The 16,650-nt window shown below is 38.4% G+C and overlaps 2 protein-coding genes across 3 annotated transcripts in view; one reads left to right on the top strand and one right to left on the bottom strand.

Moving 5' to 3' along the window:
• Positions 1 to 7,439, bottom strand: part of LOC137970469 (tetratricopeptide repeat protein 28-like) — a 19,123-nt gene extending 11,684 nt beyond the window's left edge. The window contains exons 1-2 of the mRNA XM_068816984.1: positions 7,310 to 7,439; positions 6,810 to 6,834 (exon numbers count right to left, since the gene is read on the bottom strand). The gene's annotated coding sequence lies outside the window, so the exon portion shown is untranslated. The remainder of the gene's footprint in view (positions 1 to 6,809; positions 6,835 to 7,309) is intronic.
• LOC137971346 (uncharacterized) overlaps positions 1 to 16,650 on the top strand; it is a 122,311-nt gene that overhangs the window by 83,151 nt on the left and 22,510 nt on the right. The window contains exon 1 of one of the 2 annotated variants that reach the window (XM_068818171.1): positions 15,383 to 15,708. The exons of the other annotated variant lie outside the window; for it this stretch is intronic. Coding sequence (XP_068674272.1) covers positions 15,547 to 15,708 — 162 coding nt within the window. The 5' untranslated portion in view covers positions 15,383 to 15,546. Of the gene's footprint in view, positions 1 to 15,382; positions 15,709 to 16,650 lie in introns of those variants that run through there. 2 annotated transcript variants of the gene reach the window in all.

Below are 16,650 nucleotides of genomic sequence, written 5' to 3'. Positions count from 1 at the left end.
AACTCTCCATATATCTACAAGATCTAATTGACTTTGGACATCATTGATGGAATTTATCACAGATTTCCTAGGTGTCATTATGCCACCTTTTTTGTCCAGTATAGGATTCAGAGGACAATTGAAATCACCTCCAATCACAATATTTTCTTCTGAATCTAAATTTTCGGTCTGCAGCTTAGTTAACACATTTTTGAGGAATTTAATGATGTCTTCGTCTTTGTTTGGTGCATAAATGTTTACAAGAACATACATTTTATCTTTGATAGCGGCTTTAAGAACGATATACCTCCCCGATGTATCTACAATCTGAGAGTGAATAACGCAGTCAAGACCTTTTTTGATCAAGATTGCAACACCTCGAGAGTTTGAGCTCCCATGGGAGCAAATAAGTTCTGCACCCCATTCGTTTTTCCATTTTAAGTGTGTTGACAATGTCGAATGAGTTTCTTGCAGGAATATTATATCCGAGTTTCGTTTCCGACACCACGTGAAAATTGTTCGCCTTTTTCTGAAATTGCTTAGTCCCCTCGCATTGAGAGATAGTAGATTAAGAGAATGATCGGTCATTGTAGCTGAATCGGGGGAGTGATATTATAGAAGAAGTCATATAAAACGAAAATGAAAACGATGGTATAGCAGAGTGCAAGAAAGTATAATGCACATAAACCGATAATATTCGCCTAAAACAAATTATTAATCTACAAAAAAACATACAGTAACGTATGAAGTAAGAAGTTTCCGGAGCATTCACATTTCTAATTAAACAAGAAGGGTTAAGTAGTTTAACACTTATTACACACATAAACCTTAAACTAAATTAAACTATAGATGTGCTGTCGCGCTGTGACCGCTTTGGCTTTGGTTTCCGCTGTTTCTTGTGTCCATAATGAGACCATAGTATGGGAGATTGGTTGTTTCTTCACCTCTGTAGATTTGCCCGTTTATAATTAGCTTATCAACTTTAAAATAGGCTGTTTGCTTTCTCTGTTTGGCCTTTTTCAAGATGGGATATAACGTTTTCTGTATTTCATCAATTTCCCGGGGGAAATCATTCGCAATTGAAATGTTGGTGTTTTTCAAGTTTTTAACAAAAGACCAAACATACTCCTTGTCTTGAAAGAAGCTGAATTTAGCTATAATAGGCCTAGGTTTGGAGTTCTGTCCTCGACTGGTATTCTTCTTAGTAGTGATGCGGTGAACGCGTTCGAAACGGATTTGTTCGATATCTTCCTCTGGGATCTTAAGTTTATCGCGCATCACTTTTTTTAATTGATCTTCAGCAGAAGTTGACTCACCTCTTCCTTCTGGAACATTAAACACTTTTAAATTTTCACGTCTTGTGTATGCTTCTAACTTGATGTTGCGGCATTCAAGATGTTTTATTTTAGCATTGAGGTCATCCAGATTCTTTGCGTGGGTTTCCAGTGTTGCACACGTGGCGGTTGAAGACAAATTCAGGTCGACGATGTCTTTTTGAGCGATGTTCAGGCTTTCTTGTAAACTTTTGTTTTCTTTTTCCAATTCTACCACTCTACCTTGCATAGCCTCTAACTCGCCGAGTCTTGTTAGCACTTTGTCAAGCTTTTCACTGACTTCATCTAGTTTGCTAAGACAATGGCCGTCGGCTTCATCGAACGCATCTTCCCCGTCAGTCTGTGAGCCGCTTTCCCTTAACCGTTTGCGACTATCGGCTCGGGCGTCTTCTTTTCCCATGTTATTTAAGCGAATGAAAGCCAAGCAGCCTTCGTTGATTACATTATTTTACAAGCTTTGAATTTCATCTAAAGGAGCTAGCAAGAACACGTCCGCCTTCGACGAAGGCCAGGTTTGGGGGAAGTCGCTGCGCAGACTTAACCAAACCACGCAGGAGTGACCCAATTTTAATGACGGCAAAGCGATATATCCAACCCCATCTCCAAAGGGAGGGAGAGAGGGGAAAAACTTTGGCAAATTGCAAACAGCTAGTTGATTTTACTATAGAAGACAAACTGCCAAGTGAACCTTGGACGACCAACTGAGGCTTTTATTGCTAGACTCTGTCTATTAAAGTAGCCAGTTGCACAGGTTCTGCTATGAAGCAGGTGGGCATTACACGCCCTTTTAGTAATAATGAATGAGGCTTTAACAGATTTGGCCAATGCAGGTGTACGTTATAATCTGAGATCTCGGAACAAAGTCTTTATGTCCTCGTTTTATTTACAACAAAACCGTTGATTTTATGACCTTGAACGGCCGACTACAAAGAACGCGAGTACGGTCACGTGCCATTAATCGTATTTTACTGATAGGGCAGTAAAACCTCATTTAAAGAGAAGAACATATACTTGTTTATGTGCACAAAACATCGAAGCATAAAGTCTGCAAATACCTATTTTACCTTCAAATACTTACCCCTGCATAAACATTTCAAATTCCGTTTTCCGTGAATCTTTTCATGATTACTTGTTACATACGAACCATGGCAATTACTAGCTTTACAATCACTGGTTCCTCGTTAATCCAATTTATTACTAAAACTTGTTTGCATTACTAATTAACACGAAAAGGGATAACTTAGGAATTTTTAACAATATATCGCTTTTATCTAACCCAAAATCATTCAGATATTCAAAACGTCCTATGCATGATCCATTTCGTTCGCCTTTGTGTTTGTCAGCATTATGATTTGCAATATTTTAGGTTTACGTGTTCACAAGTTTGTTTTTGTATCTCGTAGATGTTTAGATTTCCAATCACAAACTCTGTTTCGATTGGCCACTCTAACTCGCTGTGTAAATAGTTCACCCTAAATTCAAAATGGATACGTTTCGTTCCTGAGAAAACAACAACATTCTTTTACAAATCGTACCGGGTATTCCTGATTTCTGCATTAAATTTAAGTTTCATTTTGCATTTACCTGTTCATCCACGCTTTTTGGAAAAGTGGTACATACACTGTACCACGTGCATAGATTTAAACGCATACAGGCTGAGGTAGATCCTTTTGTTGATGTGTTTACGAACAAGTGACCTCCCTGGCTAGTAATACGATGAAATGTGGATGATCTCGGTACGTTGTTACCCAAATACGTTCCAGTAAGTTTCCTCCTTTTTCTGCTGTTATAAAATAGACATCTCAGCCTTTTCTCTGTAATTCTGCTCGGTTCTCGGGCACGTCTATGTCGATGCTCACGCAAATCAAAACAAAAGTAAACAAACTTTTGCTTATCGAGACCTGTATTTCTCCTTTGGAATGAAGTCTTTATTATCATTGAGAATCAAATAACTGTACAGCCTTTCAAACTACATCAAAGTTATTTTCTAAAGAGCTGATCACAGTCTCCACTGATGACGTCAAATCTTGTAAAACTAGAACAGAACTATACACACAAGATGGCAGTGAACACGATCGCTAATATGGCTAGTTGAACAAAGGATATAAGTTAGACCATTACAAGAAACACACTGTTTAACAATGAAATGGTGACAAAAAAACGCAATAGACAAAAAACCGTATCTCCGTAGTCAAGCGGGAGCGGGAGGCTATTTGTTCGCGGTGAAAATGGTACAAGCGTGAGGCCATTTGTTCACTGAGCAAATGTTTTTACTTTGTCTTCAGAAGATTCCAATATGGCGTCCATTTGTTTGTGGAGTTATTTTCTTTGTCGCTGTCATCTTTAGAATAGTTCTCAATAAGGTAACCGCTGCTTATTAAAGAATTAGTGTTTTGACTTGTATCCCTTTCATAGTTGCGTCCATTTCAGTTACATTCGAGTATATTCTTGGTTCGTTCAGTTCGCGGAACGACCCGTTTCGAAGTTGACGCTTGACATCTTTTAGTGTGGGTCTACCGCGAAAAGCGTATGCCTTTCTTTGTATGTGTGAAGAAATCGATTACAACGCAACGTCGACCTTCAGTAATCCATACAACGCATCACACTGCTTTTCATGTTCTTGGAGTTATGTGGTTTGCTTTAGATAACCAACGTAAACAGCGCCATGTGGCTACTATTGTGCATTACCCAATCAAAACTCCGCCACGTGCTTTCTATTATGCATTGCCCAATCAAACACCGCCACGTTTTACTATTGTGCATTTTGCTGCACAGGGAAAAAAAACGGAAATCTAACGTATTTTATAACTCGAGCCCCTTACGTACGGGCCCGAGTAATAAACACAAATGGACAACTAACTCAGGTCATCAGGGAGATCCTTAAAGTGCCCATAACCTAATTTTTCTCACTTAATCATCTGAATCTACACATATCTCATAAACGTTTCGCGAAAAAAAATTACGATTTTCCCAAAACGCGATTTGAAAATGAAATTAGAAAACGTCAAATTTGCCATTTTGGCTCACCATTCGCCTTAGTCTTCTATCAATTCTTCCCGGTCACAATACTTCTGTGACGTAGATTAAGGAACACGTGACTTCAAGTGAAAAAGGAATAGCGACATAAACAGTATAGTAAGGAATAATTCCCTTGAAAATGCCTAAAAGGTGCGTAACCACTCGATGTAACAACACAGCTGATCCTAAAAACTGAATAATAAGTATACGTAGGAATCCTTCGACTCGCAAAACGTAATGCCTCAAAAAAGAAGGAAAAATGGCTGCAGATTTTGTCTTGGTAAAAAGAAGCCCGGTAAATCTTCTTCACTGTGCTAGATTCACTTCAAAGAGTATGACTTTCAGTATTGTATGGACAGCAAAACGAAAAGATCGTTGAAGGCGGATGAGATTCGCTTACAGGAACAGGAACAGACATAAGCGTTGACTTTAATTCCCTTGCGAGACCTTCTGTAATTTTGTAGCCATTCCTCGTCTGCTAATGGTTCCTCCACGTAGGGTTCCGTGTAGTTCTGGGTTTCAGTGCTAGCGCTGGCTGACTCGTCGAGACCGGCAACTACTCGCCTCAAATTATTTTTTTTAAATCGCCAGTTTATTCACTTCCAGATTCAGAGGCACTTTCCTTGATGATAAATATAGGCATGATTGATTTTTTGTTTACTGAAAAATACCAAAACCGATCGCTGAGCGATACCCTGACGTTGATTAGTAAGAAAAGATAAGACCCACGCCAAAAAGCATTCCTTAATCTACGTCGCAGCGAGCCTGTGAGGTCCTGACCAGCGGAAGGGGTGTACCAAATAAAAGTAGAATTAAAAAAATCGTAGAAAATTCGCCTCTTGCTGGAATTGAAAAATTCTTTCGCCAAAGTTCATTTTTTAAAACAGACTTTCAAATAGGAAAATAATTTTTTTTAGGTTATGGGAACTTTAAGGAGAGCTGCAATCTGGAAACCGAGAACTGAAAATACCAGTGATGGGCTCTAGAGTGATGTGTACACACCGCAATATTTCGGACGACGTAGATTTTACGCCAATTTGTTCTTCTTCGTTAAATAACCTAACTACAACTGCCGATAAAGAAGATCAGAGAATACTCTATATTGTGTGCGCTTTTGCCGCTTTGAATCGGAAGTGTAGGAGTAATTAAAATACGCTCACAACCGATGACGTTAAAATCCTCAACTCGATCACAGGCATTTGCCTCATATTTTCCTTAAAAGTACGAGAGGTTTCTTTGCATATAAGATATGTTATCGGAACAGAAATTAAATTGCTTTTGTACAGAAATGCTGCTTAGACCATTACATTTAAGATTTAAAAAAGTAATAATAATAATTGGTGGTGAAGTCTCGAGTCATGTGCACTTCAAAAGTAACTAGTGGGCTATAATTGTAAAAACTTTAGTTTACCATCTTCGAAGCAGGACTTATTTAAACTCACCTCTATCGATGACGATGCAAAAGATGTACTCAACTGTAGCGCGGCAGAAATTTTTGTTTGATTCTTACAGGCGTTTGCGGTTGTTTTGTAAAGCTTTTGGCTAAGCTTAAGATTCTTGTTTTTTCATCCTGAATTCTAATCACAACCGTTTGCGAACTGCGGTCTAACACAAAGCGCTAGTCTCAATGCGAGTTCTATCATTTCCCTAGCCAAACGTGAGCCCGAGTCAACCACGAGCTACGAGCCAACCTCGAGTCAAGCCCAAATGTTTTCATTTTTTTTCATTTTTGAGTTTCATGTTCGTCTGTTACTACGGTTGAAGCAGCTTAGTTCTTCTGCTTCTCAAAGATGAAGGAGTTTCACCAATTGTTACAAAACGTACTTACTGTAGGTGTGATAGAACCCAAAACCTTGGCTGCCACTGATAATATCTCCATTCACAACTTTCCCCATAAAACCCGTACACAAGGAAGAAATAATGTTGCACATGATTACTCTGATAAAATTGTGTTCTACCGCAAAACATGTCCTCCATCAATTTGGCCGCGGAGAGAATGGGTTGGGATCTAATATTTCTTGTATGGGTACCTTGTGTATGAAACACAAGATGGCGCTCGAGTGGCACGAAATGCTATAAATATTTTTATTCCACATCAATTTTCACAGTGTGTCGTTGAAATGGAACTTCTGCATCAGTTGGGTGTAATTAACAAAGGTCGGAATCCGTGAGGAAAATTAATGATTATCGAGGTATGCAGGAATTAAACTTAAGCTTAACTCTTGCAATCGGCATTGAAAAAATAATGACATATTGTACAAAAATGGTGAGTATATTTCTACAAACTTTTAAATGCGTTTCTGTGGCCATGAAACTCAAAAATGAAAAAAAAAAGAAAACATTTGGGCTTGACTCGAGGTTGGCTCGTGGCTCGTGGTTGACGCGGGCTCGCGTTTGGCTAGGGAAATGATAAAACTCGTCTCAATGCTCTTGAAGTGTTAAAGTATTCAAAATAATGACGACTTTAAAATTACTCACCAATTTCGGCGATTCCTGAGTCAGTCTGCAAGATAGGCGAGCATAGCAATTAGAGCAAGACCAAGGAACGAAATCTGCATTAATCACATTAATATTACACTAACAACACTAATAACGGAAGAGAAATACACTTCCGTTTTTCTTGGAATGATCCGTGCCTCATGAATAACTCTTATTTGCCTCAATGTCATAGAAACATTATACACTTAGTTTCCGTTTCTTTGTCACAGTGTAAAACTAATCTAAAAGATTTAGCTTGAATTAAACTTAAAAATAAATAAATAAAAGCAAAGCGCACGCATTTCAATCTTTAAATCGATTTCTAAGATAAGTGACCCGGCTTTTTTTGGCAAGTTTAGCAAAGAGAAGAACATTTTTTGAGCCAACCTGATCTCGAGAAACAATCTGAATATAATACCTTCAGTTGTTTCAAAGTTCGGATATAATTGATTGTTCCTAATTATAAACCGTTCTATAACCTATGAAGCAACTTAACTTACCTTTCCAAAATAACTTTAAAGATTGCGTTAAAACAATACAGAGATTACAGCAGGGCGAGAAGGCAGCAGTTTGGAATCTGCGACGGCAAAGGTGAAGGCGCGGAAAGTGATTTGTTAACTTGAAGTTTTGCATATATAGCGGACGTCGTTCCATTCTTAGCTCCGTGATATCACGTTGTTTTGACATCTGCGTTAACTCAAATAAACGGAAAATGAAATTAATTCCGGTAAAGATTTTTAAAAGAAAAGTCTCCGGCTTTAAGAATACGCGACCGTGACTTAGATATGATCCTTACTGCCGCTAAGCATGTACATCTAACTAAACTAGCATGCTTATTTATTCTGCTCTTAGAGCTTTATGACAGGGGAAGTATCGAAAACGACGCACTTGAAAACGAAGAACAGCACGACGCACCCAAAAGGTCGAAAACGAACTAAGCACCCTAAGTCGAAAACGAAGCCAAATCCCAACTCGAAAACGAAGCATCCCAAGTCGAAAACAAAGCACTCTATTTTCCATTACAAGATCGCTTTCAACAGAGGCAAAAACAAAATTTGTTAATGTCGGATCAGAAAAAAAAAAAAAAACTTTTTACAAAAGATCGTTTTTCTGCTGTTTCTTACTACATCTTTGAGTTAAGAAAGTTGAGTGCACAACGACAAATGCAGAAATCCATTATGTTCTTTAAATCCTTAAATGGTCTTACACCAGAGTCTTTAAATAATGTATTTATTAATGGATCTGACGTTACAAATTACTCACTAAGGGACTCCGTGATCAAACTTGCTCTTTAAATTTTTGGCATCGGCGTAAGGGAAAAATTTTGTTTGTGGGTCGGTGGGGGGAGGGGAGGGGGAGGGGGGAATAATTTGCCCTGGTGAAAATATTTCGTCAAAGATGCAGTTAGATGCTTTACTTGCAGTTGCCGTCACTTTATTTGCCGTTTCCGTGAGAGCATGGCTGATCAAACGCTCCAACAACAATTTCCGATTCCTTAGTCACGACCCCCATTAGCTTTACAACCCGATGTTGTCTACAAAATCCCCTGTCACCGTGCATTCACTGAGCCAGCAAGCCTACTTATTTTGCGAAACGAAACGAAACAAAACGAAACAAGACAAAACTTTTAAGTAATGACCCGTGTAAGGTGGACAGCAATTTCCTTTGTTATGCGGCAACGGGGCTTTCCCCACATAGGAATATGTTATCATTTTTACACAGAGAATGCATAAACCTACAGGAAAGCCGTTAACGCAATAAAATTCATTTACAGCCCACTTTGAAAGGGTGTTTTTTTGTGTTAAAAGATTTTGACCAATCACAAGAGTTGAAAACAAAAGCCAAGAAACGTTTACAATTTTACATGTCCCCACATACGATTTATTTGGAATTCATTTAAACTGAGACGAGATGAAAGATGGAAGATGGTTGGAAAGTAAGGATGAATACAATACTGCTTTTATGAATTTTTTTTAACTTTTGCTGTTTAAGCCAATCAGAAGTAAGTACAGACAATAGAAAAGTTATCACCTTTTTGCATACCAATTGAATTCCAACATGTTCGTTGCCGTTGTTGCTATCGTTCTTATCTGGACCGTTTCTTAAAGCTGTAAAAGTGACAATATCAAGTATCACAACAGTTACATTCCTCTGTGCGATAACCCAATTCAAATAAATAATAAAACATGGGCCGATTGATTGATTGAAAGTGCAGAACTTGAAAATCAAAATTTTAAGCTCTTTGTAGAATGTGACGATATTTAACTTAATTATTCGCATTCGCTAACACTTTTCTTAGATACAACTCAATGCCTTGGTAATTTTTTTAACGAAGAGTTAGAACCAGAAGGTCAGAAGTTTACCGTATCTGCATTTGCGAAGCGAGTGCTGATCACGTGACAGACACTTGCGTGACTGCTTTACTTCTTTCGTTATCAAGGTGATGGAGCGAGTACTTTTCACTGCGTTTTGCAAAATACTTATATCTGAAATTTGCGAAACAGAGTCCTTGTAACCTTTTGGCTCAAACTAGTGGCTCACTAATCTTCACTGTATCGAGTTGTATAAGAAAAATGTGGACGAATGTGAAGCTTAAGAAAGAAGTTAAATATCGTAACAGTATTTGCAAAATGCAGATCTTCGAATTTACAATTTCTGCACTTTCGGTGTTTTATTCTACGTTTAGGTTATCGCACAGAAAAGTCTGACTGTTGCGATTCTTGAAATTTTCATTTCTACAGGTTTAAATGTTTCGTTTAGTTTCGCAGAATACGGTATTTGCAGCTTACAATCAATGAATGTCCTAGAGTTAGAGTTAAGTTTCCAAAATCCTGAATTCGATCAAGATTTTGGAAGCCAAAATCCTGAATTCAAGATTTTGGAAGGTCAAAAAGGACTAGGGCACAAGAAACACAAGATGACGGAAATTTTGTCTTCCCGTGTCCTAGGTGCGCATGCTCGTAAGGTATGTATATCAACAGCACTTGATTATATCACGAGACTATTCATTTATTTATGAACAGTAGAGTTTATTATGTTATTATCGGTTTTCTGAGAAGCAACTGACCCTCCAATTATAAATGATTTGAGTAGTTGATCGTGATCATAACTCTATGATAATAACTCTGAGAATAGCTGTCCCCTAGTTTTAAGCTATGCCTTTTAGCTTATTAGTATTCTTTATATAAAGAATACTAACGAGGAGTGTTTTATCAGGATATCAAGCTCATACACGTGACGTTTTATCCGTGTTTTGATAGGCTGTTAGGTTCATTAATTATTAATGAGTTTTTGAAAGCCTAGGTTTGCCATACACATATCCTTTATTGACGACATCACAATCAGTTTAGACTCATTTCTTTTTTGGAACGCTTCATTTTTATTTGTCATTTGCTTTTCTTTACAGAAATATACCAAATGAATTGGACAAATCAGCTAATATTGGCAGATCTGAACTTTGCTTTACATTCAGAATCGTTTCAGGATTATCGATCGTAACTGGATTGAGAATTTCCAACCGTGTTCTCTTGCAATAAAAAAATAAGTTCATCCTCTAAAATCAATCTATGATCGTAGCTCTGAATAGGCATATCTCTTGTCTTTCTTAAAGAAGCCATGATTCAGTATTGAAAACATCCTCGGAGACCCAGGGGCAGATCGCGGAAGCAAGGGAAAGTTCTAAACCGGCAAAAGAAAATGGGGACGAAGAAAAGCATAGTATGGCCAGAAGAGCCCCTGGGGGCAAGTTCTTACCAGACCAGTTCCAAACAGTAGAGGTAATTCTCAATTCTGATTGGTGTCAGAAATTCTGTGTTTTTCTGCCCAATCAGAGGTCAGCAGGCCATGAAGTCGTTTCGTGTCTTCTTACACGGAAATGACTTGATCGCCATACTCGCCTGGTTCGTTTGGCAAGGTTTTGCTCGAGGAGAAAAGTCTCAATCACAGCACAAAATGTTCAGGAATATCGTCGGAGAAATACGCTGTAGCTTTTGCAGGTATCATTACAGTAGCGTATTTCCAAGTGTGCGAGATTTGTAAAGATGTCCTCCCAGATTCACCTAAAACAGCAGTGATTAATTTTTATCTGACAATTATTTTTATTCTGCTCCCTTTTCATAGTCGAGGTATTTCGAGATTTCTTACATGAATTGCGGTGGCAGAAACTTTACTAATCTCGAGAAATTCTTAATCGCACGGGCCACACGCAGCATGATATTTTAATGCGCGCCAAATTCAACGCTATCGAGCTCGGATTCTCTTCACAATATAGTTCGTGATGACCCACCCGAAAGAAACAGTTGACGACTGTTGCCGAGTGCGTTCTTACGTTTTTGTTAACAAACAGAGAAAGCGAAACCTTTATGGTAAATTTTTGAGAATATTTGAAAAAGTTTTCTACCAAACTTAAAAGTCCAGGCAGATGATGGTGCATTGTGCGACACTTGTCACAAAAGGGTGGAATCAATCTGGAAAAAAAAGTAAATTGCCATTTCACCAAAGCACTTGTTGAAAAGGAGACATCCCCTTTCTCCTTTGACATCAAGGCAAGGGGATGCACAAACTGCTTGTCACATTGAAAAAGCTTATAGAATTCCCTTTGAAAATGTACCAATTATGCCAATTCCACCATCCTCGGTGATGTCTTGTCCTGGTGAGTTAAATTATCACCATTATGAAAGCACCCAAAACCAAAATCAAGTTGCCACTGCTTTGCAAAATCAAGCAAAGGAACATCCGTCAACGTAACTATGCACATTTCCAATAATTATGTATACATACACACTCTGTATGGCAATGTAGAAACACCTGTTTTATTATGCTGACAGTGTACTAGAAAATAAAATTTGCCATCATTGTAATGGTATATCCCTAAGTTTAAGTTTATTGCAAATTACTTAGTTTAACTTATTACAAAAGATGCCATATCCTTATCCTTTAGGAGGCTCAGAACAGGTGTTCCGCCACACATGCCACTTGAGCCGCTGCAGAAGATAATGAATCCAAATTAATACAACCGGAAATAGAGTTTGTTAGATTTGGTCAGGTTTATCTCAAAAGTTCGCCCAGGGTCCTTCCCTGATTTGTTTGAAAACAAGTGAGTAGCGTTTTTTTTTTTTTTTTTTTTTGCATTCTTAAAGTGAATTTTGTAAAATTATCCAGTGGAATTTTTTTCAGAGGGTTCTCCTTACTATTATTATCCTACTTCTTATTATTACGAGTTACGAGTACGACGCGTTCATTGTATTTAGCTACCCCGACAGGGAGTGGATAAAGAAGATTGTTCACCTTCTGGAAGAACAACATTTCATGAAGTGGTGTGTACACCACAAAGACTTTGAACCCGGTAGACCGTTCGTAGAAGAAATGGCGAGATGTATTAACAACAGTCAAAAAGTCCTAGTCTTATTTTCAAAACATTTCTTGAAAAGCAAGTTCGGCGATTACGAAATGAAGCTAGCCATTCATCGAATGACACAAAAGCGGGACGACAGTTTGGTGATCATCGAAATCGATGATGTGGATCATAATAATCTACCTCCAGAACTGGTCTCTAATAGCTTTATCGACTGCACTAGTCTTTTGGAACGACCCATCTGGGAGTCAAAGGTACTCAGACTCTTCCGACCTCGATCCACGAGTGAGTGGATCAGCGACAATAATAACGAGATTACAGTAAGACCAGCCTTTCTGAGAAATTGGAGCATTGAGACCCAGATATCAACAGTGTAAAGTAAATATTTCTGACCGTTGTTGTTGGAAACACAAGCGGCTCAATGTCACAAAATCCCGGAGTGCATTTTTGAACGTTCCTTGCGATTTGGTGAGGGCAAGGTTTGCGTATGTCCCCTGAATATGACGGATACCTTGGAATTGCACTTCATAATGAACAACTGTTAGGCAAGCGACCGTAGACGGTATACGTTGGATCAAGTTAGTAAAACAAAGCTGAAAACAAAATCGGCAGGAGCCGATGCAACGATAAGGTTGTTTTAATTTTGTGTGCTATCGATTTCCCTGGTCAAATTGCTCTTTTCATACCCAATGCCTATTTACATTGAAGAATTTCTATTTAACAAGATGTCGACCCGAAAAGTAACGTAATATGAACTCGATTGCGAGATCATTCTAAAATGTAAGACAAAAAAAACAAAGGTCCTCGAGCGCATCAAATTGCTAACAGATGAAGCTCGCTACAAAATTAATGATGACCCCATGCAAAGTAAAGTTGGAAACTGAGTTACTGTAGTTAGGCTCAGTCTAGGAAATTGCAAAAACAACGCAAAACAGACAGCACTGGTCCGACGTATTTTCCTTTAATTGCTGTGCATCCCCAGAAAAGAAGAGTTGAATGCGGAGAATTATCAAGACTTGGAAATACTTTAAAACAACAACAACAACAACAACAATAAAATAAATAAATAATCACCTGAAAAGACTTGTGATGGAATTGTCGTCCTCTTTGGTGGATACAGCGTGGATTTCAAGCTGCTGCCTGGCTAAAATGAAAAAAATGAGCATCTATGTAAGCCGCAAATGGTTTTCGAATACAAGCTGACACGGCCATATCGCCAATCGAGGGGACCTCAAATAAACTGGAGTTGCGCGTAAAATTTAAAAATTAACGCTCATATGTAAGGAGACCAATCTGGGGTAGCTAGGGCTTTTTCACCACTAAAACATTCCTTTCTACTCACGAGTAAAACCGGTAACCAGTTACTGTAATAAAGACAGGAAACCATGACCAGAAGCCTATTTTACTCCAATACTACATTGTAGGTCTGTGTTAACGAGGCTCGAAAGGGTTTCAACGCTTGGAAGACTCTCTGTATCACATAACAGCAATGTTATGGTACCATATGAAACACCGATTATTTCCAAACACGATGTGATCATTATTGTGATGTAATAAAATGGTTACCTTGGCAACGGGAAAGCCCAGCAAAACACCCTATATTTTGGATTTAGTTGCTCATATTTCAAAAACGAACTCGGTGACTCCCCTTTTTAATTGCTGAAAAGCGATTAGAAGGCCACGGTAAAACTTTCAGCAAGGTTTAAAAAAATTCTGTCCAGAGGATTCAGATCTACCTTTAAAAAATTACAAAACTAAGGTGGCTCTAAATCCACTGACCACAATTTTTTAAAACTTCGCAGAGAGTTTCATTATGCCCTTCTGATAACTTTTCAAGTTTGAGAAAAGCTAAATTTCCGGCGGTTTTAAATTGAATTATTTTTTTTTTGCATGGCACGTTTCACCCCCAAATACAGAATATACCTAAGCATTGATTTTTTAAAATCATCTCTTTTGAAAAAGTTATGGGTATTTCAGTATCGTTTATGTCTTTAAAAAGAACATTTTTCAAAATAAAAAGAAAACCATGCTTGGCTGGATGCAAAAACGAATACAAATTATCAAACCATCGATTAACTACCCAAATTGCGTAGCACGGAGACAAATTTAGAGTTTTCTTTTATTGGTCACGTGACCATGAGCGTGGTATGATGACGTCATATTTAGCGTCTGGCTTACAAAAGTTGGAAACTGACCAAAATAGTGCCAAATTCTCTCAAATTACAGAACCATTACATCCTTAGTAACGCACCCCAAAAAATACGTCTGGGGGCCCTTAAAGGCCTGACCAAACGCTCGCAACATTTCAACACAACAACTTGCAACATTGTTGGGCACATGTTGCATACGTTTGGCCACCCTGTTGCGATATGTTGCGTGCGATATGTTGCAACTTGTTGGATGATGTTGTATCAAATTTGAAAATGGTCAAAATTTTCGTGCAACATTTTGAATGTTGCATGATGTTGTACTCGTTTGGCCACGTTCACGCAACAGTGTTGCATTAAGGCATGCGCGTTAGGTCCACTTGTTGCGCGCCAGTGGCCTGGGGCACAAAAACATCGACATGTTGGGTTGAAAATGTTGAAAATGTTGCGTGCGTTTGGCCAGCCCGTTCAACAGATGTCGCAACATCATGCAACAATGTGACGAATCCCCCTTTCAACCGTATTGAATCATGCTGAATCAAAGTTGAGTCGATGTTACATGAGTTTAAAAGCGTTTAAACTTTGCTTCAACAACCATTCAACATTTCTTTTGTTTCCGCGAATGTTGAATGACTGATGAAGCCGTTTGCCCCACTCTTCAACACAAGGGAGCTTCAGCAACGACGACAGAGACGAAAATGAGAACGTTACTAATTTGCATATTTAGTCAATCTAAAAAAATAACTCGGTCGGTAAAAACGCCGTTCCACAAATACAATGAAATTGTACGCTCCTTGTTATGGGCTTGAGACAATGATATGTAATAAACAAAAATCTACATTTTACATTTTTTTAATGTATTGTAAAAGAAAAGCAGTAATTTATCACAAGTAACAACTAAACTGTGGAATTTCTAACTCGCCCCCAAATGATAAGAAAGGGGCAATGGGGGCATACCGATCACCCCCCTCCTTCCTCCACCCCCACCTCCTCCTACCTCGGGAGATCAAGGTCCCTGTAATTTACTAACCGATACGTGGGAATACATTCATCCAGTCGAGCGTTAACAATACTTGTGCTTATTATGCTTGTTTTTCGGTTCATTAACCAAAAAGTAGTCGAATCTGCGCATTTTCGACACGACGTATTTCTGCAAATTGCTCTCCAAAGCGTCAAATCACAAAACATGGATACAAGACACGGCACGCTTGTCGTGCGCGTACCATTTGAGTGAAAAATGCCTGCAAAAACGAAGAAGACCCTTTTGGGGACATTATGTTGTGTTATGATCTTTGTGGCGTGGATTGAAGCAAAGGCAAACAGGCTTATAACACAACATGCGCTCTGCCTTCTCGAATGTCGACTAGCTCAAGGAGAGAGCCCGCAAAGAGATTCACAGGTAAATTGCCGGTGGTGCCCTTATTGAATATTATACATGTGTGTCATTTGGCAGCAAAAATTGGAATTGACGAGCGTACGTACGACTACTTCACTAAAAGCCTCAAGATCAGGGCTTGCATATTAAGTTAAAACCAGAGACCTCAAAAGGTCAAGAATGGCATTGAAAGGAATGCATAGTTTTTCGAATCGATCACGTAGTAAAGTAAAGTAAAGTAAAGTAAAATGCCCAGACAAATGTAAAAGGATACCGTATTGCTCATGTAACGTGTTTACTAACAAACTTGCAATTTTTGTTCAGCCAGACTTGATGATTACGTTTCTAGTTTGCACTTGAAAAAGTACCTTTCCGCGGGTAAAACAAATATGAAAAATCGTTGAAAAAATAGTCCGCAAAATTGGTGGGAACGAAGATCGCTTTGCCTTGCAGTATCAGAATGTTAAAAATTTCTCTTTTATTCATGATCAACTAATTCCATTTACTGATTTATTATGATGAAACATCTGTTTCAATATTAACATTTGCATGAGTGCGAACAGCAATTCAGTTCCACATGAGAAAAATACTTTTAAATGTTTCAGATTGGACCAATTCAATTTTCCATTTTGATTTTTAAGGAGATTAAATTCTCTTTCTAAGATTTCGATGCCTTATGCCGATCTTTCTAGACGAAGCCCTGAGGCAAAACGCTTTGTTTGTATTTTAGAAAGCCCCTCCATCAGATTAACATTCAAAGCACACCTCTTATTGTAGAACAAGCCAATGGTCCCTAAAACCTTAGTTTCTAAATTTCAATAGCTCGGAAACTGGCCGGAATCGAGGTTTCAAGCCAATATAATTGACTGTTGGCTTCCGTAACTACGTATACTGCAGTTTATTAGTTATCATTTCAATTATTACAAACGGCCGATAATAACCCTCTCTAAGACTTATCGAACGGCA

Source organism: Montipora foliosa, chromosome 9 (genome assembly GCF_036669935.1).
Source record: "Montipora foliosa isolate CH-2021 chromosome 9, ASM3666993v2, whole genome shotgun sequence".
In the NCBI taxonomy this organism is placed as follows: Eukaryota; Metazoa; Cnidaria; class Anthozoa; order Scleractinia; family Acroporidae; genus Montipora; species Montipora foliosa.
The sequence above is the reverse complement of the archived record's forward strand: the minus strand, read 5'-3'. Positions and strand labels throughout refer to the sequence as shown.